The sequence below is a fragment of the Bufo gargarizans genome, chromosome 11 (assembly GCF_014858855.1).
Source record: "Bufo gargarizans isolate SCDJY-AF-19 chromosome 11, ASM1485885v1, whole genome shotgun sequence".
NCBI lineage: Eukaryota > Metazoa > Chordata > Amphibia > Anura > Bufonidae > Bufo > Bufo gargarizans.
The window spans coordinates 53,586,619-53,614,249 of record NC_058090.1 but is presented as its reverse complement, the minus strand read 5'-3'; the positions used below and the strand labels follow the sequence as shown (position 1 = coordinate 53,614,249).

The 27,631-nt window shown below is 39.5% G+C and overlaps 1 protein-coding gene across 5 annotated transcripts in view; it reads left to right on the top strand.

Moving 5' to 3' along the window:
* The window catches only part of RYR3 (ryanodine receptor 3), a 684,284-nt gene that overhangs the window by 474,518 nt on the left and 182,135 nt on the right, over window positions 1-27,631 (top strand). For all 5 annotated transcript variants that reach the window (XM_044272379.1, XM_044272378.1, XM_044272377.1 and 2 more), the window contains 7 exons: window positions 2,506-2,676; window positions 5,767-5,826; window positions 9,182-9,310; window positions 9,444-9,556; window positions 17,126-17,222; window positions 25,110-25,216; window positions 26,952-27,003. In XM_044272379.1, the coding sequence (XP_044128314.1) occupies window positions 2,506-2,676; window positions 5,767-5,826; window positions 9,182-9,310; window positions 9,444-9,556; window positions 17,126-17,222; window positions 25,110-25,216; window positions 26,952-27,003 (729 nt within the window). The remainder of the gene's footprint in view (window positions 1-2,505; window positions 2,677-5,766; window positions 5,827-9,181; window positions 9,311-9,443; window positions 9,557-17,125; window positions 17,223-25,109; window positions 25,217-26,951; window positions 27,004-27,631) is intronic.

Sequence of the window (27,631 nt, the reverse complement as noted above, 5' to 3'; positions counted from 1 at the left end):
GGCCCCCGTCAGTCACGAGTACAGAGGCCTGGGTCCAACCACTGGGGCCCCTGTCAGTCATAAGTACAGAGGCCTGGGTCCAACCACTGGGGCCCCCTTCAGTCACGAGTACAGAGGCCTGGGTCCAACCACTGAGGCCCCCGTCAGTCACGAGTACAGAGGCCTGGGTCCAACCACTGGGGCCCCCGTCAGTCACGAGTACAGAGGCCTGGGTCCAACCACTGAGGCCCCCGTCAGTTACGAGTACAGAGGCCTGGGTCCAACCCTGGGGCCCCCGCCAGTCACGAGTACAGAGGCCTGGGTCCAACCACTGGGGCCCCCGTCAGTCACGAGTACAGAGGCCGCTTTCTTCTATTTGAATGTATTTGTGTACATTCAACTCTATGGGACTGCTGGAAATAGCTGAGTGCAAGCGCTTGGCTACCTCTGGTAGCCCCATAGAGTTGAGTAGAGTGTCAGCGAGCTTGCGTTTCCGCTGCTCCATTCAAACAGGGGAAAACAGCAGTTGTGTCTTTACTGATCAAAGACTTAAAGCTGATGTGGCAGACTATATCGGGAGGGAAGCGTTCCTTCCCGGCAAACGCCTGCGCGCTAGTGGAGGAGACGATTGATATTACATGCAGCGAGCTCCTCAGCAGCATAGTGGTTCGCCGGCAGCAGATCATTATTAGACAGCACGATCTGCCGCCTGCAAACAATAATTTTTTAACATGTCAATAGATTTGGATTGCCCAATGATCGAGCATTTGTCGTTCATCTGGCAATTAGTAGCAGTTTTACACGGCAAGATGATCACTAATGAGCTTTCATACAAGCGCTCATTAGCGATCATCTGCCAAAAATTGGGCAGTGTAATACAGGCTTTAGCTCCTATCTCATAGATGGGAATACCTTGTTGTAAAGGGAGAACCCTTTTAAGAAGTTATTTTCACAGCCAAGTCCTAAGTTCCTAGGTCACACAGGGGCATTGCTATTAATTAACAACCAGCAAAGAATAATTTTATTAAATTTTTTTTTTCTTTTTCTGTTTTTATCCCCTATAGAAGGACTGCTGCTTTAAGACTCAAATTACTTCTTTGATGTGCCTTACTTCATTATTACTTAGAGTGCAGTATTTTTCACTTGGTGTCAAACCTGTGGTTCCATTTAGTCTAGTCTATATTCTGTATTGTCTCTTGTGTACTAAGAGTGGTGATTATGTCATCGCAGGCTTTGTTTTTCTATATTTTTAATTCTATGCTATATATTCTATCTCCACTATCGGTCACTTTTAATATAAATTCTAATAAGAGCTTCCTGAAGATTTTTGCTGGATAATGGTACCCTGAAGCTGCTCTTGTGGAACAGACATATTCCACAGCAATGGACATTTTCCATGACTAGTGTGTAAATATATATGTATATTCTCAAGTTACAGAAATGTAAGTTATGGAAATTGTGCATTCCATCTGGCTACTTGCAGATGCACTAACCAGGAAAAAACTAACTAACATTCTGACCTTGTTGTATGATAGATGTAGTCCATGGACTCAAATGTGACATTGTTTAGCTCTAGCCTAATTGCCATTATTAGGTGAACCATGCCGAGTACTAAAGCATGTTATTTTTAGCAGAAATCCTTGTTTTGGAAAATGGACCACCATGTGGGTTTACTGAATGTAATTTTGCCCATCTCTCATTACTTACCCAGGTCCTCGCACAGCAAAGAACTACTGCTGAAGTTCTCTGAGGCAGCAGCAGTAGTTGTCAAAACTGGCCGAGAAACACTCATGTTATTGCTGACCATCCACGGCCCGTTATGCTGATGCATGCCATCTTACAACGAATATTTGAATGCCAGCACTTGTCACCTGAATGCAGAGGGAAGCCAGATCAGTCTGTATAGCACAATACAAAACATTTGGGGACCAGTAACATTGAGGTTTAGATCCTGTAGCCAACGTTTGCAGAGCACTGACTGAGGGGGAAGGATGTGGTTTTCATCACCACTGTTGCCACTTCAGATCTGTTCAGCAACTGTTGACCCTTTACTGGAGTAACACCCCTAACAATAAGCATTTGGAGACATATCCTTGCTAAAATTGGACAAAGATACATTGAGTAACCCATGTGGTTCAACTTTACAAAACAAAATTTAGATTGGAGTTCAGTAACAGAAGCCCTGGGTGTATTTAAGAAGGGTCATTTTTGGAACAGGGTATTTTTAGGTTTTTAGATCGGTAAGTATGTGGTTCAGGTTCATATTTTGCAAATAATAGTTTTTGAAAATACAAACCTTTACAATTCATGCATCTGGTGTCAGAAATGTTCACCGATACAGGGACTATGTTTTGTCCAAGATCATTGAGAATACATTGTCGTCAAGATACAGAAGTTTCTGCTTTCTCTCCTAAAACAATTCTTATCACATTTTAGCATTATGCTATAAGTCACAGTCCATCTCAACCCTTGGTATGCGTAACTCAGAACCTAACCAATCCATGATGGTATGTATCACTGTTCTAGTCTGGAGGACAAGATCAGGAGCGGAAGAGAACCAAACGCAGAGGGGACCTTTACTCCATACAGACTTCCCTCATTGTAGCTGCCCTGAAGAAGATGTTACCCATTGGTCTGAACATGTGCACACCGGGGGACCAGGAACTGATCTCACTGGCAAAGAGCAGATACAGTCTTGTAAGTAACACAGCATAGATATTTCACTGTAATATCCCAGCCGTTAAGAATGTTGGGTCATGGCTGGCAAATGTGTGTCGGAAGACAAACTACATTCCTCTGTGTTCATTTATATACAGATGATCTCCTCCTTGAATTGCTGATGACTGCACATAAATGCTATTATCATTTTGGATGTGCATTGACTACAAGCGTCACATTAGCATTGCTATTTTTATGTAGGGATAATTCTGTTTCTGGGGATGAAATTCACATTTTCTTAGTCTTCTAGGCTGCCTCTCTTAAATAGAGACATTGTACTCTTCTTTTATTCTGACAGCTACTCATTTTAGGACTTACAGTATATACATAGGGATGCCTATAATAACTGATTTTGTCAAATAAATAGGTCCCTTTGTATTTTATAATTAAACATTTATTTCGGCTCCCTCTTTATCTCAGAGATGGACTTTTTAATGGATCTAGTTAAATAAGCAGGATGGAAATGTAGAATCAATGTGACAATGCTGATTAGCAGTGGTTGCTATGGTTACAGATCTTTCCTGATAGTACTCTGGTTACTGCCTGAACTGTTAATAAGGTATCAGACTGATACTGTCATCAGTTTAGTCCTAGGAGGAACATGTGAAATAGTCTAGAGAACCTATACAGAACCATGGACAGCTCCAGCTAGTACAGTGTGAGCAACCTGTTTTTTTTTTTTTTCTATTAAATTAAAGGGACTGTCCAGGACTAGAAGAAATATAGGTTGTGTCTGGTAATTCAGCTCAGCTCCAGTCTTTTGAATAGGAATGAACTAGAATATCAGATACAGCCTAAGGACAAGATTGACGATGCTTTCCAGTGCAAGAAAAAAAAAGCTAAACGTTTCTCCTAATTCTGGACAGACCCTTAAAGGGGTTCTCCGGGCTTTTACTATTGATGGCCTATCCTCACGATAGGTCATCAATATCAGATTGGCGGAGGTCCGACACCCGGCACCCCCACCAATCAGCTGTATGATGAGATGGTGTGTGTGTAGTGCACATGCGGGGTCTCCCGTCCCTCTTCCTGTCCGCTGCTGCAGTCTATGATCTTTGCCATAGACAGTCAGTAGCTGTGAACAGGAAGAGGGACGAGAAACGTAAGCATGTGATGATGTGTTAAGTAGACAAATCATTATTTAAAGGAGTATTCCAGTATACAAAACTTCACTCAAGTTGAAAGTAAAAATCTGTATAGTAACTAAACCTTTTCAGAAGTTCCAAAATAATCACTCACCACCTAGTGGCCCCAAATCTGATGTTTATAGTTTGTCACTTTGGGTTATGACCCGTAATTCAGCCTACTGGTTGACCATGCTCAGTTCTAGCACTAGGAGTGATGGAAGGCTATAACTGGAAACTAACGTGAGGGGCTCAGTGGTGTTTTTGTGTCTGCAATCAGTCACTGGCCTCAGTGGTGTACAACACTAGACACTTAGGTGTATGGCACATTAACTTCAGTGAAGATAACAGAGCCCCATGGGGAGGGAAGGAATCAAAGGGTTTTGCAAGGCGAATATTATTATTGTTATTATTATTCTAATAGCTTCCTTGTCTTTTAAAATTTAACTCTGACAGCTCTTTTAGACAAAATATGATAGGTTTACCTACTGACTGTGTAAAAGTGCAGCCTCAGGTCCAGTACAACTTGCAAATTCAGCTCTGCTGCACCTGTATATTCCACCAATATGGCAAACAAATAAAAATTTAATACATCACATGAAAATAAGTACATTCACTAAATTTGTCCTCATATAGATATTAAATTCATTTACGAGATTTTCTATGTGTTCACAACTGGGATTTTTCTATTTCTGCAGTCTCTCCCAGTGATGCAGCCTTCTGTGTGTATTCTGATTTTTAATTATTTTTTTAATCTCTTTAATCATGTATTTAATAAAGATTTTGTAATCTGGATATATTAATTTGAGTAGTTTGGCGGTTTCTCAGCAGGTTCATATTGCCTCTATGGGAGCAACACCTATTGTTAGTCTCCACGTGACTAGTGTAAACCCTTCCACTGTTAGTGATGCAAGTAACAGTGCGGTATAGAGTTGTGGTGTATTTGCAATAGTGAAAATAATTGTGTTCTTTTATTCTATATAAGGGCAATCGAGGTACATGCAACATTTGATGCTTGATGAAAGTTAAGTTGTAGCTGAAACGTTGTATGTACATGGATTGCCATTATATGGATTAAAAGAACACAACTTATTTTAACTATTGCAAAATTGGATGCTGCCTCTACTTTTTCATTTTTGGTAAATACATGATTAAAGAGATTTAAAAAAAGGCTGCATCACTGGGAGAGACTGTAGAAATAGAAAAATCCCAGTTGTGAGCACATAGAAAATCTCGGAAATGAATTTAATATCTATATGAGGACAAATTTATCAAGCAAGAACAACATTGAGCTCAAAGTATGACTAATATATATATTAAATATATTACCTGTAGTGGCCGAACACACCAGAGGTGACACCAGCCCCAACACTCATTGCATCACAGCCTTTTTTTTTCTTTGGTGCTGGCATCATAGGGACACATAGCAGTTTGTATTTACCAGTCCTGTTTTGCCATACACCCGTCCTCCATTGGGAGATATGTTGTAGTGTAGGGGATATGTCTTCGTATAAGCATTTTTTTATTACATGTACAAGGATTCTATGTGGTGGCATATTGGGATATGTCCTTTGCCTCTGACTATGGTTACCTATTTCTGCATTTATCTTGTCTCTCCCAGTAATGCTGCATTTTGTGTGCATTATCATTTTTGATTAATATTTTTTTTATCTTTATAATCATATGTTTAAATATTTTGTCATCTGGATATATGAATTTGTGTACCTTGACTCTGTTTCTATAGGTTTATGACACATCTGTATATTGCCAATGCCATATCGGAGATCCACCTTTTATAATCCATGGCATTACAATCATTTTTTGTAAGACACATTGCCAGTTATTTCATAGGAAAGTTGAACATGTTGTTTCAGTAGAATGTTATTTCATTGTGTGGTGAGCACTGGTCATAATGGAGGCAATAAACCAGTACTATTTATTACAGAGAGATACAGATGACGAAGTTAAAGAACAGCTGCGCAATAACCTTCATTTGCAGGAGAAAGTAAGTACCTTAATAAAGATGTACGGAGTGTGTTCATTCCTTAAATTTGCCACCTTAGACATTTAGGGTGCTTACACACATGGATTTTCTCTGGTGCTTTTTTACCACTGGAAAATACTCCAAAATGTGAGTTTCTTGCTGCAGTTTGTGGGGCTTTTTTTGTGGCTTTTTTTTTCTAAATGGGCCTGTGAACTGCGTTTTTTTTTTCTGGCCTCTATAGTGTAATGCCTCATTCACACAGTCAGTGTTTTGTCAGTGATTTCCATCAGTGATTATAAGCCAAAACTAGGTATGGCTCTAAAAACAGAACATGTGCGGATCTTTCCCTATCTTATGTCTGTAGAGGCTCCAAGCCTGGTTTTGGCTCACAATCACTGATGAAATCACTGACCAATACACTGACGTGTGAATGAGGCTTAAGAGATGTTAAAGTGCCTAAAAAAAAACAGGCCAGAAAGACAGAAAACACCACCAAATAAATAAAAACGCCAGTAGCAAAAATGCATGTATGTGCTGGATTTCATATTTCCCATAAACCTTTAGACAACACCCAGAGTTTGTATTTTTACTGCAAAAACTTACACAAAAAATGCAACAGTGCAGAAAAACACAACCAAAAAGTCTTTCCATAACTACCATAGAAATGCATGGAGAGAGATGTGCCCATACCTCTTCATCCACTGGCCCCCTTACCAAACCGGTTGGGGGAGCCCCATTTTGGAGAGGGCTGTGGATCCCAGAGTTCATGTGCCCATGCCTCCTTCATCTATCATAATTTTTATACTGTATTTGCTGCTCCACACTCCACAATAATTCATACAAATTCCAAGCAATATATAGGCTTTTATCCTTATTTGTATATTAAATGTATAATCATAAAAACATATAATGCATAAAAAATGAATTCATGTAAGTGTGCTAGAAAAAACAAAACATGAATTTGTTTGGAAAAATTGCAATCACTGTAAAATAGCAGTAGCACTGTATATCGATTCAGGAGACTGTTAAAAAAAAAAATACACCTGATACATTCTCCATAATATAACAGTCAATATTTGTGAGCATGGGTGGTGATACATTGAACGCTGGTGGAGGCTCTGGTTTTCCATTATTGTCACTTGTTATGAGACCAGGCATACGGGAGTGCCATTAGAACGTCCTTGCTGTTTCCACTGCAGCTTAGGGAAGAACAATATCTTTCCACCCAATGCTTGGTGTTAGGTCTCTATCCCCCTGTGGAGGTTCCACTCTTGCTGAAGAGATGCCGAGTTCAGTCTTTGCTCTGGAATAGAGCAGACTTAGGCCTCGTTCACATTTCTGTTTTTCACAGAACGCACACGTACCCATTGTCTGTTCACATTTCAGTATTTTTTTACTGACCGTGGAGACATGCAATACTTTCATCTGTGATGTGGACCAAGCACGCCCATTGAAGTTTGTGGGTCCGGGAAAACCACTGACACACATTTGTGTTGTGTCCGTGTTGTGTCTGTTTTTCACTGAAGACTAATAGGAGATTCTTTGGAAATTAATTTTCAGCTGAGCAACGTCAGTGAATTACGGATGACACACAGATGGTAAAAACGAACACACGAACTAACCACGGATCCCTCATGGACATCTTCACGGATGAAACACATCCGCTTTTTTCACGGACGTGACACTGACACAGAAATGTGAACGGGGCCTTAGGCTCTCCCTCTTTTTACCTTGAGAGGCTAGTATGTTTGGGTATCAGTGCCAGCAAGTACATAGCACTATTTGCTTCTCCACAAATCCTTTTAGAGGTGGATGGTGTTATGTATGGTGCCAATAGATAGTTATGTTCTGGGAATTCTGATTTAAACTCCAATTGTGTTTCGAAGTCCCCTAGACTACTTCGTCAGTGATAACATGGATATCTATTTTTCCACTGATATCTATTTTTCCTGGCCCTAGTGGTCTCATGCCATGCATAATATTGCTGAACGAAAGAAAAAGGAAACCGAGGTAGCGCCTCTAGTGCGCTACCGCAGGGAGTTTCCATTGTATTATTAAATGAGTGTCAAAACACTCACCTTCTATCATTTTCAGAAATTCACAACAGTCTATAATACAATTATAGCAAACTGTTTAGAGGCCGAGTGCCCAAACTGCACCCCAAAACCCACTTATTTATAGCAAAGTGCCAACACAGCAATGTAACCTGAATACCACAGTCCGATATAGTATATCTTCCATGTACTTTAGCTATAATAGCCTGCCTACATTCAGTGTGCTGCCTGTGATGTTCATAGGGTGCCCTGTGCTGCTAAATGGAAGGAAAAGTCTAAGGCAGGCATGTCCAAACTGCAGCCCTCCAGCTGTTACAAAACTACAACTCACAGCATGCCCTAATAGCTGTAAGCTATCCAGGCATGCTGGGAGTTGGAGTTTTGCAACAGCTGGAGGGCCGCAGTTTGAACATGCCTGGTCTAAGGCATATTGGTACACCTTAGACTTTTTACAGGGTGCGGGTGCCCACAGAGAGGGCTCTGAGTGCCGCCTCTGGCACCTATGCCATAGCTTCACCACCGCTGTTATAGTGCACCGTATAATGGTCTCCGGTCTGCGCTGCTGCCTCCTGGCTTGCTGTAGACTCTGCTTGCCGGGTATTATGGTGCTTGTAGGACAGAAAAAGAGGACTTTGGAGAATTGGTGCTGTCACAAATTAAAGGGGACCGCCAAGATGATGAACTGAATCGTATACTTTTATTGCTAAAACTACAAACAACGTGTTTCAGAGGCTAAATACCCGACAAAGGAGTTGGTTTATTGCTATGTTATTGCTGAAGGGAAATAAGAACCAGCAGAGACCATTGGAGTAGCAAGGTGGCTTAAATGGTGACTTATGGCTATTTTATTTTTACTTTTGTAAAATGTCAGGTAACCCCCTTCACATTTTTACTTTTGTTTAGCTTTTTTTTATTTACAATTAAGATTCCCCTTGTATTTGGTGTCTCCTTGGCATTGGGCAACCATCTTTCATCATGTCTGCCAAGCTTTATTATAGAGCTCCACTTGAATGAGCAGCCGGGATGATTAAACACTTTGTAATCATTCATTTACATGATTTTTTTGCCTTCTCGGTGACTCCATGACCTGTTCCGGGTAGTGTTGGTTGCTGATCACTTCAGCAGCTCTGATTTCAAATGTCTTTTTTGACACACACCTGGATCCAATTAATTTGCTGGTCCCTGCTCATACTGTACAAATTATCCTTGATTTCCATCATTTAGAGCTAATTGGTGATAGCTAATTTCTAGTGAAGACAATTTACTGAGCTTCTCAGTCTTCTCTTTGAATACTGACCTTGTCTTTATTTTCTCTCCACCAGTCCGAAGACCCTGCAGTGAAATGGCAGCTCAATCTCTACAAGGATATACTGAAAAGTGAGGACGGGGATTCTGAGAGAACTGTGGAACGTGTGCAGAAAATCTCTGCAGCAGTCTTCCATCTTGAGCAGGTGAGAGGTCTCTTTTGAGTGTCACATAACAACATATGGAAGCCATGCATTCTTCAGAATTGAACTGTCCACAGAGATGAACTCCTATTGACACCCCGTACATTATTGCCTAATATTTTCACATGTACTACAGGTGGAGCAGCCCTTGAGGTCTAAGAAGGCTGTGTGGCACAAGCTGCTGTCGAAACAGAGGAAAAGGGCTGTGGTGGCGTGCTTTCGCATGGCTCCTTTGTATAATCTGCCAAGGTTAGACCCTAGAGATGTGTCCTATTTCTTTCTTTGTCATTACTGTTGAGCCTGAAGCTTACAATGGGATCTGGGTGTCCTGTGAATGATCCTTGCTACAGAATAACCTAACATGCAGCTCTTTGCTTTGTTTCTATGCTATGTTGTGGCATTGTTAAAATTAGCATTTTACTATTTTGAGAACTTGTTCTTTGCCTAAAGTCATATTATTTCAATGCTGAAATCTAAAATGACTGATAAACGCATAAGTAAATTCTTATACACAAGCCAAAATTAACTAGTACAGTCTTCCTTTAGAGCAGGCATGTACGACCGTTTTTATTCAGATTACGTCTGTTTTAGGGACCCCAACAAAATGCATTTTAAAGACATGGATACATTTATAAAAAAACATTATACCTCCTATAAAGTGTATTCTAAGGACAGGACTCTGTACCACTGTCTCATGGTATTGTAGGTGGGTCAAATGAAATAAAACAATCCACCGATGGGGTAGCATTGCATGTTGTCATCTGTACATTGAAGTGGTAACAGATTGCACCATATAACCCTAAAATAATGACTGCTGGACACAGCGAGCACTGTGCATAATGTTTTTGACCCAATGAACCATCTATGCAATAAGGTGGGAACTTTGACTTTGGTGGAAACCTCAGATGTCTAACGGTTTAATAGGACTAATTTAGGCTTACATGCAGGTTACACTTACACTAGGGACAAACTGTGCATGTGCTAGTTCCCCTGTCCATCCTTACTGTAAGTGAATGGAGGTCGCTGATGGGCAGGACCCTCCCTCAGCAGCCATTTTGAGAGTGCAACGCCCGGAAGCAGGTCAGCAGACCTGCATGTAAGCATGAATTAGTCATATTAAACCGTCAGACACCTGAGCCAATGGATTCATAATGCCTATTACTAGCTGAATGTGTGTGCTTTTCCCAGCACATGTGCAGCTAGTAGCATATAGAGACTCACCCCTTTAAGGGTTTAATGCTTAGCATTAGGTGAGAATATAAACAGACGCATTGTGCAATATAAATGAAAAAATCTGTGGCTTAAGTGATATATAGAAAAGAGGGGTGCTCAAACTGACTGATATAACTGATATAAAATGCAATATTAAGCATAATACACAGTTGGCAATCTCCCCAGCCAGAAATGTGCAATATGTCTGTACTTCTCAGTTAGCATTATGGAGCATATATTGTGCATTTCTGCTGTGAAACAGTATATGTATATATGGCTGTGTACATACATTACCAACATATCTACTATTCCATTAGCAGTACTAATAGTACAATATTAATTAGATAATATTAATTTGCAAAGGTCAGAAATAGAAATCATTAAAATTGTTTCCTGAAAGATCTCATTTCATCTGGCGGTCTCATAACTATGAAATACAATAATATATGGTCTGTTACAAAACAAAATAGCTGTATACAGAGGTATATAGATGCTTTCTTCAGTGACAGGCAGGAAAGGAGAATACAGTATGTGGCAATGACTTAAGTTTTCCAACACTGCTTCACATGTATATGTGTGATATATGCATGAAGGGCATACATGAATCTATGCATAAGAGATGCTTGCGTCATGTATGCTGAAGAGTGAATTCATGCATAAATTGACTTGCACATGCATATAGACTGCAGACATGGATTAATAAGATGGAACACAATACTCTGAGTTTGATCCTGATTGTATGTTTTATAAGATAACATTACCATATTATGCCTTCCTTTACAATCCAATGTGTTTATGCAGCATAAACGTGAAACGGAATTCTCCTAAAAAAAAGGCCAGACTGTCCGTCTCGGTTCATACACTGGTGTAAATATAACAAAATGTACCAAAAGGTCATTATATAGTAAACTGTGGTCTTATTGCTTTTTGCCTTATGCCTTGTTAAAAGCTTTAAGACTGTGGATCCCATAACAGTGTTACAGTTCTGAAAAAAGACATGTCCATCCCAATTTTTACAGCGATGGCAGAATATATTACACCTTTGTACCCAGTATCTTACCACTTTTGTTTGTGGTAGAGTGTTAAAGCGTACCTCCAGTAATCCCCTTAAAAAAAAACACTCCTAGGGTATTCACCTCGGTGTGTAAAGTCATGTTATAGTTTAAAATAAAAATTAGAACTCTGTTCTGTTTATTAGGCTTCTTTCACACTAACGTTATTAGCGCTTTCAGGCTGCCAGCCCCATTGAAAATAATGGGGTCTGCCAGATCTCCACCGGACCCTATTTTAATCAATAGGGCAGGCGGGCATTGCGGTAACATCTGGCAATGGCGGATCCAGAGAGCTCCCGCAGGCTGTTCTCTACTGGAACTAATAACACTAGCTTAAAACTAGCCTTTTATTTCAGTGTGGGAGAGACTGGAATTACTGCAGCCCATTACTTCCTCCATAATGAATGATTGAGAGGGGAAACGAAAATATCTATACGTTCTATATCTTTTCCAATCATGAAATTACAAACTGTCTGTAAAGACAACTTGTTAGATAAAGGGAATCACTCATCAACTTTATGCTGGAATGACACACTTATTGCTAATCCTATGAGCTAAAAGTACCATAAGTGAATGCTGAGAACCAGCATAATACCAGTTATAATACTAGTGATGAGCGAAGTGAGCTTCAGATGTCACATGCGAAGCCGCTTGATTCAAAACTTCAGATTAATACTATGCAGAGATCAGTCTCCGTACGTATTAAAATGTATGGGCTCCAATAGGTACCTCGGAATCGGTGACTTCGGTTTCAAGTTTTGAAGTGGTTTTCCACATTCAAAATCAACTACTGAAGTTATTCAACGAAGTCATGTGCAACTTCACGAATAACTAACTTCAGCTCATCGGAGACCATACATTTTAATACTGTACGGAGACAGATCTCTGCACAGTATTAATCCGAAGTTTTGAATGAAGAGACTTCGGATGTAACATCTGAAGCTCGCTTCGTTCATCACAAATTAAAATCAATACAGCCCGTGCCTGGAAAAGAGTCACACCTATTCATGAGCTCCTTCTCACCACGCTCACCCACCTGATGACCGTTTTCTTCTAGGGAAAAAGCTGCCAATTGACAGCAGGTGGGTGTTGACAGCCAAAACTTATGAACAACCAGGACCAGGGCCGACCTTTGGTTACATGGCACCCTGTGCGACAAGTCTTTTGGTGTGTCCCCAACACGCACACAGCTCCACCACCATCATAGGGTACTGAATATACTAAATTAGTAGCATTGAATTTAAGATGTAAAATAATTTTATGAACAAAATAATATATACAGCTAATTTGCCTTCACACATGACAGATTTAGTTGCAGAAAACTTCTGCAACTGAAAATAAGTTCCATACATCATGATTTCTGCAAGCCCCATTTAGGTGAATAAAAGTGATATTCAGTCACAGAAAGTGAAGACACCCTAAAGGGGTTGTATCTTCTGGGACATTTATGACCTATCAATAGGAAATGGCATAAATGTCCGATAGGTGCGAGTCCCATCTAGTTATTAAGAATGGGGCCCCCAAGTGAATGAAGAATAAGCCATACATGTGTGTCTACCCCTGCATTCCCAGCTATGGGTCTCCTGAAAATAGCTAAGCCAACTGGCTCAGCTAATTTCAGAAGTCCCATGGCAGTGAATGCAAAACATACCATGCATGGTTGTGTTCTATCTAAGATACTGTAGTAGCGGTGCCATATCAAGCTCATTACATAAATACAGAACAAGACATGTTGAGCACTAGCACTAAGCTCATTACATACAGTATATACCGCACCAGGTCCAAGACCATTGCATAAATACAGTGCCAGAACCAAACATGGTACATATATACACCACCAGAACCAAGCCCATTACATAAATACAGCACCAGAACCAAGCTCATTACATAAATACAGCACCAGAACCAAGCTCATTACATGAATACAGCACCAGAACCAAGCTCATTACATAAAATTAAATTTTTTTAACCGTATTAACTATGTAATTATAAAGCACCATAACCAATACATTTCATAAATACAGCACCAGAACCAAGCTTTTTACATAAATACAGTGCCAGAACCAAGCCCATTACATAAATACAGCACCAGAACCAAGCCCAGTACATAAATACAGCACCAGAACCAAGCTTATTACATGAATACAGCACCAGAACCAAGCTTTTTACATAAAAACAGCACCAGAACCAAGCCCATTACATAAATACAGCACCAGAACCAAGCTTATTACATAAATACAGCACCAGAACCAAGCTTATTACATAAATACAGCACCAGAACCAAGCTCATTACATAAAAACAGCACCAGAACCAAGCCCATTACATAAATACAGCACCAGAACCAAGCTTATTACATAAATACAGCACCAGAACCAAGCTTATTACATAAATACAGCACCAGAACCAAGCTCATTACATGAATACAGCACCAGAACCAAGCTCATCACGTAAATACAGCACCAGAACCAAGCTCATTACATGAATACAGCATCCAGAACCAAGCTCATTACATAAAAACAGCACCAGAACCAAGCCCATTACATAAAAACAGCACCAGAACCAAGCTCATCACGTAAATACAGCACCAGAACCAAGCCCATTACATAAAAACAGCACCAGAACCAAGCCCATTACATAAATACAGCACCAGAACCAAGTTTATTACATAAATACAGCACCAGAACCAAGCTCATTACATGAATACAGCATCCAGAACCAAGCTCATTACATAAAAACAGCACCAGAACCAAGCTTATCACGTAAATACAGCACCAGAACCAAGCCCATTACATAAATACAGCACCAGAACCAAGCCCAGTACATACATACTGCACTATTTCTAAAGCATTTGCATAGGCAGATTAGCCCTTGCTATATACGTTTCTACAGTGTAAAACTACAACTCCCAGTATGGCTTGAGTTGTTGTTACGCAAAAGAGAATGCTACCACCCATCATTGCTCTGTAGACCATATGAGAGGCTGCAGCACTGATCAGACACAGTCAGTGGCAGAATAAACAGTTCCATCTGTTTCCTTTTCTTTCCACCATAGTGACTTATCCAGGCCATGATTTGTCCCTGCTGAGTTTGCTGGCCATATGTCTTAAACTTCTCGCTTTACCAACACATTGGCACCCTGCATACTTACACCTCTAACTACCACATGCTGTGTCCTGAATATAACATACTATACCTCCTGAAAATAGTGCCACACACAGTACTCTCATTAGTAGCGCCCCTATAGATAGTGTCTCATGCTATGTTCCCCTCAATGAGGACAGCATAAAGTTGATGACAGGTTTCCTTTAAATCCTTTGTCCCAAGATTTAAAGAGCCTCTGTCGGCATGATCACCCCTATTAAACCAGGCATATTGCGGGTTGGGTTGATTATGCTGATTAAAATGATATCTTATTTATCTTTGTACAATGTAGCAACATTCCCGAGATATCAGCATTTTTATTATTATGCTAATTAGCTCATTTGAGAACCAAGGGGCCGGCAGAAGTCTTGGAGCACCGCTATTCTAACTCGTTGCATGCCTCGTTCCCCTTTGATTGACAGGTCTAGAAATGTTGTCCAGCCCTGTATTCAGACACACCCAATATCATCCTTATGTAAAAACTTTTTGAGCTCCTAAAAAAAAAAAAAGAAAGGTTGGTGACCGAGTGGTCTTTATGTAACAAATACTCATTTGTGGTCCAGCAGTGTGGGACCACTAATAATTCCAACTAATTAATTGGTGTTTGTTAGTGCTGTCGGCCCCGGCACTCACTTGTGACGGCAAGACAAGGGAGAGGCAGGAGAGAATACTCCCTTCACAATCCTTTCAGCAGCTGCGCTCCTCTGCTCTCAGCAAAGCCAATAAAGTCAGTCCATCTAGAAGTGAAGGCGCAGGCAGCTTTAATGAGAGCGGAGCTAATTAGCATAATAATACAAATGTTTATATCTCGGGAACTCTGCGCCGTACAAAGATAACGTAAGTATGATTTTAATCAACATGATCAACCCTACCAGGCAATATTTGTGGTTTAATAGGGTTGATCATGCTGACATAGGCTTTATAGTTATTCCCTATCCACAGGATAGACGATAAGTTTGTAATTCCAGCAGTCAGACCCTCACCAATTATAAGAATAGGGGCCTTGTGTTCCGCTATATGAATGGGCATCAGGCTGCTGCTTCTGCTCCATTCATTGTGTATGGAAGTGCCAGAAATAGTCTAGTACAGTGCTCAGCTGTCTCCAGCAGTCCCAAAGAGAAGAACGGAGTGGTAGCGCACATGCGTGACTGGTGCTCCATTTATACGCAGAGGACACAGACATTTATCCCCTATTCTGTGTAGGGGATGTTTAAATCTTGAGACAACCCCTTAAATAAAGCCCTGTGATCATAGCAGCATCTGCACTGATCCAAGCAGTCTTTGCAGTTAGAGAGGGGAGGAAGTTGCAGGTGTAATGTAAGTTTGGAGGCCTATAGAAACTGGGACCATACCAGTGATCTATAACTTGGCAGACAATGATAACAACCCTCTGTTTGTGATTTAGTAAAAAGGAGAGGACTGCTGTCTAAAGCACAAATGGTTAAGTTTTTTTATTTTATTGGAGGTACCCTTTAAACCATTATGGTTTTCTTAATTGTAAAACAAATAACTTTTTGTTTGTGCCAATATGTTATAAAGTGACGGCACAAATGAGGTGTAGATGACAAACTCCATTTACATAGTTCTGCAGAAAGATAGGTTTAACCCACATTAATTTTGAGAATAACAAAGGGTTAAACCAGTTTAGATATTAGAGGGTTATACTTCAGTCTGGCTGCCAGTGCTTAATAATATGCATGTGCAATACCTTTTACGCATAAAATGCACCTAAACTTTTTGTCCTCTGTTTGTTTTCTTTACATTGGCCAATTCTTATCCTTTATATTTGTAGGATAAGAATGCAGGTTCAGTCATGTCCAATATCAATAGGTTCCTTGTTATGTTCTTTTTTTCTTTCTGCTTTAGAATGTCATTTAATATTTGTCAATTTGTCCTTGTGTTGCTGCCGCTTAAATAAAAAACCTGTATGCTTTTCTTCAGACACAAAATTAACAATTTCTTCCTGAGCTCCTACCAACGTATTTGGCTGGAAAAAGTACATGAGAACTCAGACTATGACAGTCTAATACTCGTGTTAACGGTAATGTAACTTGTGGCTACACCTGTCTTTGTGCACACAAGTACTCCACCCCAGCCATGATGTGATGTTTTCATTGGCTTGTGCAATTTTGCCAAGAGATTCTGATTGGTCAGATTTCTAGCGCTTTAGATCTACTAAAAATGGGGGAGGGGTTTTAAAATTAAAAAAATTTGCACTTAAAATACATTTAAAAACCGATACTATGAATTGAATAGGATAGACTTCAACTTTTTTCAGCGTGAAGTAGTTCTAACCAATCAGGAGATCCAAAACTGTACAAGAATCCAAACCCTACTAATCATGAGTCACCTGAACATTTATATTTTATGTTCTTTTGTACCCCTCTTGATCCCACTTTCACCCCCTGCCAGGCACCGTTCTATTAACCTCTTCCTCCATGGTTATCAGAAATTATGGATAGAAACAGAGGAAAATTCCTTTGAGGAGAAACTAATTCAAGATTTGGCTGTAAGTACGAGATTAGACAGAGTTTGGCTTAAATAACTACTACAGCTTACTGATTGCAGTAAAAAAAATCTCTAAATTAAGGGTGCATCTTACACAGCTTTTAAACAGAGCCTATCCTTAACCATACGTTCATCCTGTCGACCACAATTACCATTGTAACTTTAATGGAATGAAGCTTTCTATATCATGTGATGAGTTATACTTCTGATTTAATTTAAGATCATTGTGAAACACTACTAGAACGTTTAGGAACATTGAACTTCATTATTCACTTTTGTGTTGAGGACAGCATCCCCATTTATTGTGGAATAAAGTGATAGTCCTTTTTATCTAGATTACCTAACCTAACCTAGCTTTAGGTTTCATTCACACTATGTATTTTTGACTGTGGAGTCAAACCCAACCCATTGTTTTCAGTTGGGGTTTGCGCTGCCATTCATGCAGCCATAGACTTCTTCCATGTGCTTTTGTAGAGCATGCCAAGAAAGCACAAGTCCTTTCTTGGCACCAGAAACTGCAGGCAGATTGATCCCATTGAATGGGATTAAGGGTGCGGGTGGATCCACTACATTCAAAGTGCAAAACATCTGCAGAAACCTCGATCAACCTTGGATTTCTACCATAGTTGCAGCAGCAGATTTCTCCAGTGGTAGAATGCACCATATGAACATATCCTTGGGTCTTGTGAACATGTAGCACAATAGTTCTGTATTTTTCACAAAGCAAATGAGAGATTCACAAATCTCATCTACAGACTAAAGCGTTTGCCAGTAAGAACATTGACCTGTATTGTGGATTTTTTAAAGTCTGCTGCATTGTAATTATTTGTGTTTTTTCACAGTAAATTTCAGCCCCTTGTATGTAGTAAGGACGTATTTGCAACAGAAAAATCCCCCCATGTGTAGGTAGCCTTAGTGTTGTCTCTACAATTGTAACACCGGTTTATAGGCCATACATGACATATTATTGTAAAATATATTGTCGTTTGGAATGAAAAGTTATATAAAAATATAAAATGGTGATTAAAAAGGCAGAATCTTTCAGAAGCAAAGATGGGAAGAGGTTCACCAATCTGGAAAAAACTGCATCTAAAAATTGTGAAACCGTTTGTCAAAGTAAAATTGCAAAGGCTTTGGATATCTCCCCATCTACAGCACATTATATTATCAAAAGATCCAGAGAATCTGGAGAAATCCATGTGTGGAAGAGGCCAGGCCAATAGTCAGTACTGGTTGCTTGGGATCTACAGGTTCTCAAGTGGCACTGCATTAAAAAGAGTGATGATTCTGTGCTGGAAACCACTGCGTGGGCACAGGAATACTTTCAGAAATCATTTTTTGTGAACACAGTTAGCAGTGCAATCCACAAATGCATTTTAAAGCTGTATCATGCAGAGAAATACCCACATGTCAACACTAGCCAGAAACACTGTCATCTTCTCTGGTCAGATGAATCAAAACTTGACATTTTTCGAAAACACCATGTTCTGTGGATTCAAGAGGAGAGGGACTATCCAGCTTGTTATTAGCGCACAGTTCAAAAACCAGCATCTCTAGGGGAATGGCGTTGCATTATGGCATTGGCAGCTTACAGATCTGGAGAGCCATTATCAATGCTGAACAGTATATAGAGGTTTTAGAACAACATATGCTCCCACCCAGACAGCATCTGTCATCTATCACAACAGCATGTCTTCACAGAAGATGATTCCAGCTGCTCAACTGACCAGCCTGCAGTCCAGACCTTTCACCAATAGAAAACATTTGGCGCATCATGAAATAAAAAATCCAGCACCGTTGAGCATCTAGAATCCTACATCAGACAAGATTGGGGCATATCTTTCTCCCAAAATAATAAGAATAATAACAGAAACCACTTCAGCTCCTGTTTATAAGTGGATCAAGGCAGTCTTTGGGCATGTGTGACCACCAACAACTGTAAACATTAGGTGGATGTTCTGAGAGAGAATCAAAAGGACAACAGGCAGCATCATAAGAAGTATGTACCTGCAGTATCTAGACACATAACCATTTTTTTTTTAATGATGCCTGTCGAAGAAGTATTTTTTGAATTAGAAGTTCAATTAATAAGCACTCCAGCAAAATTTTTCTTTTGCCTATATAGTGCAGAATAGGCTATTATTAAAGTATAATCTGGAGTTTCTTGTGTATGCCTTGTGTATTCCTGTTTTAGTTGATGAGCCATTTATGGGTTGATTCTTTCCCTCTAATATGGTTCCTTAATACAGTCTACATTTCCCATGATGCCTATGATTTTGCAGAGACTAAAGAGGCAGAGTCTCATCATACTACATGTGCTGTACAGCAGCAAGTGATAGATCAGTAACAGAATTTCTGTCCTCTACTCACTGCAGAGTCTGTGTATCCTATGTGATGCAGCTTTAGCCGGTCTTTCTTGCCTCCTGCTTGTGATGGGTCTCTCCCTCTTTCATACAGAAGGCAGGGAGGAGCAGTGTAAAGCTGCATATCATAGGATACACTGATTATGTACACAGCACACACAGGCAGTGTGAGTCTGTGTAGTTTCATTTTATGGACTCAACTACTATATCACGCACTCCTGGTCCATTACATAGGTCAGAAATGAAATACTCAGCAGCATTTTATTCATAGGGAAAAATATAGAGGAACATGAAGGGGTACAGTTTGGAGAAAGAGTTGCCAAGAAGGATTTGATAGGTGGCGATATGATCCTGTAGCTCACAAGAATAACCTGTCTACACAGGAGAGCATGCTCTGGACTGGAGATGACACAGCTGCCCCTAATAAACAGTACCAAATGTATGGATGCAACTGAGCTGGGAAGTAACAACTTAAACTGCTAGAATATCGCTTTTTAGTTAATGTTATATATCCAAAAACATCTGCTGGAGTGCTTCTTTTCTATAAATTAATCATTTAAGATTATTTATATGGTGGAATCTTATTGTGCTTTTGTATACAAGAAATCAAATTACTGCTGCAGTACGATATATGTACCTTATTATTAACTATAATACAAATAATGTAATTTATCATAATAAAATTGTGCTGCAATATATTCATTAAAAAAATTACACATTTTGCAAAAAAGAATGCATTGAGTTTCATGAAGACAGAGTATATACACCTGCCACGTGGTAATTACGGGCATTATTTACAAAACTATATTACAAATAATGTAATTTATCATAATAACATTGTGCAGCAATATATTCATTTCAAAAATTACAAATAGTGCAAAAAGAATACATTGCTTTTCATGTAGGTAGAGTATATACACCTGCCACATGGGAATTATGGGTGTTATTCACAGTACGTACATTTAAAACACCGTGCACAAATGATGGCATAGTTTATACAGCCAAAAGGGAATGTGTCATTGGAACATGACCTATTATTTAAACTAGGGACGGACACAGACAGCAGAGGGCCCCTGTGCAAAGAATGTGCCTGGGCTCCCCCCCACCCCCATCCCCATGTCAAATTCTCACCCTAACCTAAGGCTACTTTCACACCTGGGGCACTACGACCAGGTCACCTGATCCGGCAGAGAATGCAAGGAATCGACCAGACACAAACCGCAGCATACAGCATTTTGTGTCCCACCGATTGTCAGCATTTTGTGCCCCCAGTAGAGCCAATGTCCCCATAGTGCCCTCATAATGTGTGTCAATGCCCCCTTCTGTGTGCCAGTACAAAAAAACTCTTTCTTAGTGCCCCAAGTTGAGTTAGGGTCCCCATAGTGCCTCTTTATATTGTGACTAAAATACTTCTATATAGTGCCCCCCATAATGTGCCAGTATAAATTGCCTCTATAGATGCCCCCATAGTGCTCCTCTCCACATAATGTATGCCATTATATAATGCCAATGTATAATGCCCCCCCAGTAGATCTCCCACAATGCTCCTCTCCTCCATTTCTCCATAGTGCCCCCCATAATGTGTGCCAGTATAAAATGCCACATAAGTAATGGTCTAAAACTCTCACAATAAATTACTGCTGGGGGAATCAATCACTTATGTACTTGGTCGGTGGATGCAGGTCCCCTCCTGATTCCTGAATTGAACGTATTACTATCCTTAGGCAACTGGAGTGGGGGGATGGATCATGGCAGCTGGCGCTGACCAATATATAGGGACAGATTGTTAGGAACTATTTTGTGCAATGCATTGTGGTATTTGGTTCTATTGGGTGGTATTTAGTGCCACAATATGGTACTGCTGGCCCCACTTACTGGGGTTGGTCCCGCCTTCTGTCAATTTGGACCCGCCTAGAACATAGGGCAACTTTTCTTTTTCCAGGTCCACTTTAAGTTCCCATTCTGCCCCTGCAATCTATCGTACATATGTATGACATAGATTTATGGCTTAAAAGTTGTGTAAGATGCATACTATATCTCTACATTAAACTTGCTCACAGGCTTAATATAACTGATGCCATTTTCTATTTTACTTTGACCCTTGATGCTATCTCTGACAGGTAATTTTTTTTTCCTTTTAATTTTCACAATTCTATTGTGTTCTGTTTCAGCTCGGCCAGTATGACTGGTTCCCTGTATGTATCTTGACATGTTGACTTTGCCCCTGGCTTGCTCGGTCCTGAAAAGGTTATATTGACACTCAGGCCTGGAGTCAACCTGTTTTTTTTTTGTTTTGTTTTTATTTTATTTTTTTTATACCTAGTACATTACCTCTTCAAACTATATGTTGTGATCCCTCCATCACCCAGTGCCATCTACTCCATACGTCTGCCTTGTTTACCACTTTGCATGCCCTGCATGTCCACAATCATACCCATCCCTTAATGGTGTTATTACAAAATGAAAACATTCTGTAAGTTGGTTTCAGTTCCTCTCTAAATGAATCTGTTTTGTTTTACCTTTGCAATGAGTTGAGTCTTCAGCAGGACAGCCACATACTGCAAGTATCAGTACAATGAGAGTTCGACTTGAGATGGCACTGAGACATCTTTCTTCCAGACCGGCAGTGTTCCCAAATATTCTCATGCTATCATGCATCTCTCTTAAATTATTCAGAGCCAAAAAAAAAAATTTAAGCTCAAAATAAGTATAATGCGATAATAAAAAAGCCTACAATTTATGCTTACGGGTGTATGTCATTAATGATGACAGGATAAAGTGGAATTTTTTTTAATGGACCATGAATGGAGTTGTTTTCTGAACCAAATTTGTTGGTAAATTGTGGGCGCCAGTTAATCTTCACAAATAGCAATATAAAGTAACAGAACAAAGATGCAAGTGGAATGCACCTCTTATAGACAGAACCACATACAAATATTACATTAATGGGGTTTTCCCGGGATTTTGGTTCTGGTGACCTATTCCCTGGATAGGTTACCAGTGTCTAATCAGTGGGGTCCGACACCCAGGATCTCCACCGTTCAACAGTTTGAGAAGGCACCAGTGCTCCTGTCAGCACCGCGGCCTTCTCTGTGCTTACCAAGCACAGTGCCTTACATTATATAGTGGCTGTGCTTTGTATCGCTCTCAGACCCATTTAATTGAATAGGGCTGAGCGTGATACCAAGCACAGCCATATACAATGTACAGAGCTGTGCTTGGTGACCTAAGACAAGACTGCGGTGCTCAAAGGAGCGCCAGTGCCTTCTCAAACAGCTTATCGGCAGAGGTCCTGGGTGGTGGACCCCACCGATCAGTTACTGACGACCTATCTGGAGGATAAGTCATCAGTATCAAAATCCCTTAAAACCCCATTAATGCCAGGAAAAGTATACAAATATATAAACTGCAGAAATGATAGTTACATAATATTACACGTTTATTCGGTGTACTTTCTAATTGACTCAACTATGCCTATTATTTATTTGTACCATAAAAATATATTATTGTTATTAATTAGCTCCATATCTGATTAATTACTTGCCAAAACGGACTTTTCTGAATGTATTGCAAACCTTTCATTATCAATGTGAATTAGATTTATCATAATCAACTATAAATTATAAAGTTTGATTCGATTGAAAATGTGCGAATTCAGATGACTGCTTGTGATTGCAGTTAACCCTAATATGTATTTCTCCCAGGGGTATAAAATGCAGAAATATGGGAATTTATCTTATAGAATCATAATACTAGCCAATTTTTTTTTACAGCATCCAGCTTTATCATATACAAAATGAACACTGTCTTTAGTGTTGTAAAGAATACAACACAATATGAATACAACAAAAGAATACAACAAAAATATGTGATGATATGTGTTCATCACTGTATACACATTATTTCTGCTGTTAAGATAAATGATGAAAGGTTTGTTATTCAGAAAGAAATTCACCAGGAAATTTACTGTTAAACCCGACACAATACCTTGAAGGACTAGCTCAACTAAATGTAATAACTTTCACTTAGTGATGCATTCATTCATTCTTGAACTTTTCCATATTTTTTTACATTACACCCACAAACTTAAATGTATTTTGGGGGATTTGATGTGCTATACCAACAGAAAGTAGCAAGTATGTGTGAAATGAAAAGAAAATGATGCATGTTTTTCAACATTTTTAATAAATAAAAATCTGGAAAGTGTGGCATGCATTTGTATTCAGGCCCCTGTACTCTGATACATAAATAAAATATTCCATTGTGACCAATTGCCCTTAAAAGTTACCTAATTAGTAAATAGAGTCCACCTATGTGTAATTTATTCTCAGTATAACTACAGCTGTTCTGTGTCGGCCTCAGAGGTTTGTTGGAGAACATTAATGATCAAACAGCTTAATAAAAACCAAGGAACACACCAGACAGGTCAAGGATAAAGTTGTGGAGAAGTATAAAGCAGGGTTAGCATATAAAAAAAATATCCCAAGCTCTGAACATCTCGTAGAGCACTGGTCAATCCATCGTCGGAAAATGGAAGGAGTATGGCACAACTGCAAACCTACCAAGACATGGCCTTCCACCTAAATGGACAGCCCAGGCAAAGACAGTACTAATTAGAGAAGGAGCCAAGAAGCCCATGGTCACTCTGTACATCACAGATCTATAATATTTCATGTGCATGAGGACTTGTAAAGGAAAATCGCTGGTGTTCACACTTCATTCCTTGTTAAGACCCAAAAAAACAACTCCCCATATTTTCAGCTTATTTTATCGAAGACACAAATATTTTCAGCTGAGTGAAGACAGACTTTTGTATCTAGCTTGGCTTTTGTATATGACACTATACATACACAACCTGATATCCATTATAATATAATTGTTGAGTTAAAAAGAGAGGTACATGATGGCTTGGAACCTGCTGTCAAGATGGTAGAAGCATGTCGCCATCCACTGAGAAATTCTGATATCAATCATGCCTGAGCATTCATGGAAAATGGTTCATAGAACGGAAGCATTGGGACATTAAGCATAACCAGACACATTCTATTTTTAGTAGTGAATCCTGATAAATCATCTTAACTGTCTGGTTGTTGTGAGTCCCGTCTGTCTGTTTCTGTGTACCAGGCTTCATAATGACTCCACATGAGTTATCTCAAGCAACTTTTTAGTTTCATGAGCTGCATGATCATTTTATGATGCGTTACCAGTTTGCTGCAGATTAAGCTGAACAAGTTGCAACAACCAGCAGTTGAACGCTTCCTGTAAATATTTGTGTTCATATATCTTTTTTTTTTTTTGTCCTGGGAATTCTACTAGTCTAAAATCTTATCTGGAGTAGTGAAGTGTAGATAATAGATAAGTACTACGAGGCTTCTATTAATGTTAACATTAGGGGAAGGTACTAAGCAGATACCAAAATTCACCTTGACTTCAGTCTAGGGATGGCTAGAGATAATGATTTTGGTACTGTCGGATTTGTCCATCCATGGTAATATAATTTATTAAATATTCCTAATGTCTCTCAGAATCCTAAGAAGAATGAAGAAGAGGAAGAGGAGGAGACTGAGAAAAAGCCTGATCCTCTTCATCAGATTATTTTACACTTCAGTCGCAATGCCCTCACTGAGAGGAGGTACCATATTGAAGACTATTTGGGTGGAGGAGGTTGTTTTTGGCACTATGTGATACTTAACACATGGAATACTATATAGCTATAAGAGCTATACAATTTTAAACATTATTCTCTGACTTCTGGTTGTTTATATGGGTTTCTAAGACAACACCTACACAGTCAGAAACGTTAAAGTGGGAATGCAGTGTAATAATGAAAAAGCTAAATAGAATGTTTAACAGCTTGACCAACGATACTCTAAGGCCCTTTTCACACGGGCGAGTATTCCGCGCGGGTGCAATGTGTGAGTTGAATGCATTGCACCCGCACTGAATCCGGACCCATTCATTTCTATGGGGCTGTGCACATGAGCGGTGATTTTCACGCATCACTTATGCGTTGCATGAAAATCGCAGCATGCTCTATATTCTGCGTTTTTCACGCAACGCAGGCCCCCATAGAAGTGAATGGGTCCGCGTGAAAATCGCAGCCACCCGCAAGCAAGTGCGGATGCAGTGTAATTTTCATGCATGGTTGCTAGGTGACGATCGGGCTGGGGACCCGATCTTTATTATTTTCCCTTATAACATGGTTATAAGGGAAAATAATAGCATTCTGAATACAGAATGCAAATTAAAATATTGATGGAGGGGTTAAAAATACAAAAAATTAACTCACTGAGTCCACTTGATCGCGTAGTTGTGGATTTCTGTCTTCTTCTGTAATGCTGAACTGCCGGCTAAGGACCTGTGGTGACGTCACATCACATCATCCAATCACATGGTCCCTCACCATGGTGATGAACCATGTGATGAGCACAGTGACGTCATCAAAGGTCCTATTCCTGTGCACAGCAAAGAAGACGACAAAAGAGATGCTGACTGCGCGATCAAGTGGATTAAGGTGAGTTAAATATTTTTTTTTTAACCCCTCCAGCCCTATTTTACTAAGCATTCTGTATTAAGAATGCTATTATTTTCCCTTATAACCATGTTATAAGGGAAAATAATACAATCTACAGAATACCTAACCCAAACCCGAACTGCTGTGAAGAAGTTTGGGTTTGGGTACCAAACATGTAGATTTTTCTCTCGCGCGTGCAAAACTTATTATAATGTTTTGCACTGGCACAAAAAAATCGTGCATTTTCCCGCAACGCACCCGCATCTTATCCGGGCAAAAAACATGACGCCCGTGTGAAAGAGGCCTAAAGATTAATGATTTCTATTTACAGATGAATTTTTTAATTCTCTTGAAAATTCCAGCCGGTGGGGTATAGGATACATAAGTAAAAAGGGTGTTCCAATCTTATAATTTGATGCTGTATTGCCAAGATATGCCATCTCATTGCTATCATATTGTGGTCCAGCCTTTTGAATTCATACAATGAGTAATCCTTTAGGTTTTTTCCTGGACATCTGTATTCCTGCCCACATATGTGATAGGAAGACTGTAAGGCAGCAACAGCACTTAACTTGAGTTTAAGATCCTTTCATTTTGTAGATGATGGAGTATCATCAGTTGGACTCCCATTTATTAGGAAGCGATGGCATATCCTAACAATGTGCAGTTACTTATTACGGTGGGCAAACCCCTAGAATAGCTAATCAAAATAGGATAAAAAGAAAGAAGGTGAACAAGGAAGGGTCCGTCGGGATATTTTTTGTGCATTTTCTAATTAAATGTTACTTTAACCTAAATTTAATTTTGTAAAATATTTTTACATTCTTATTAATTAACATAATTTTCTTCACAGCAAGCTTGAGGATGACCCCTTGTATACAGCATATGCAGCTATGATGGCTAAGGTAAGTGTCCCACTGACCTTTATGTGGATGAATTAAATCAGATAATTTCTTTGCGATTATTTATCTCATTGGCCCATATTTATTAATGTGAGTGCACTTTGATTTCAGCATAAATTACAACATAAAAGGTGCAGTTTGACACATCCAGGTTTTAATTGTGAAGGGTCTTTAAGGCTAAAATACCTTACAAAATGGTAACACTATAAGACCAACTAAAAAGCGGCCAAGAATTTGGTAAATACCAAATTGTGTTTGTCATCAAATATTTACATACAGAAAAATATCTCCATGCAGAGATATATGTCACACCTCTAATTAACTTATTTCCACTTGTGGACTGAGTATATTATAAAAAAAAACTTTTACTATTAAGTCGCTAAAAGCATAGGTGGTTGCAGTGAGATGAAACAAAAAACATACATACGTATATACACATATATTGCCACCATCTGGGGCCGCGGTAAGATAGTTATGGGTAGATCTTACCTACGCTTTTAGGCCTCTTTCACACTTGCGTTGTCCAGATCCGGCGTGTACTCCACTTGCCGGAATTACACGCCGTATCCGGAAAAACGCAAGTGTACTGAAAGCATTTGAAGACGGATCCGTCTTCAAAATGCTTTCAGTG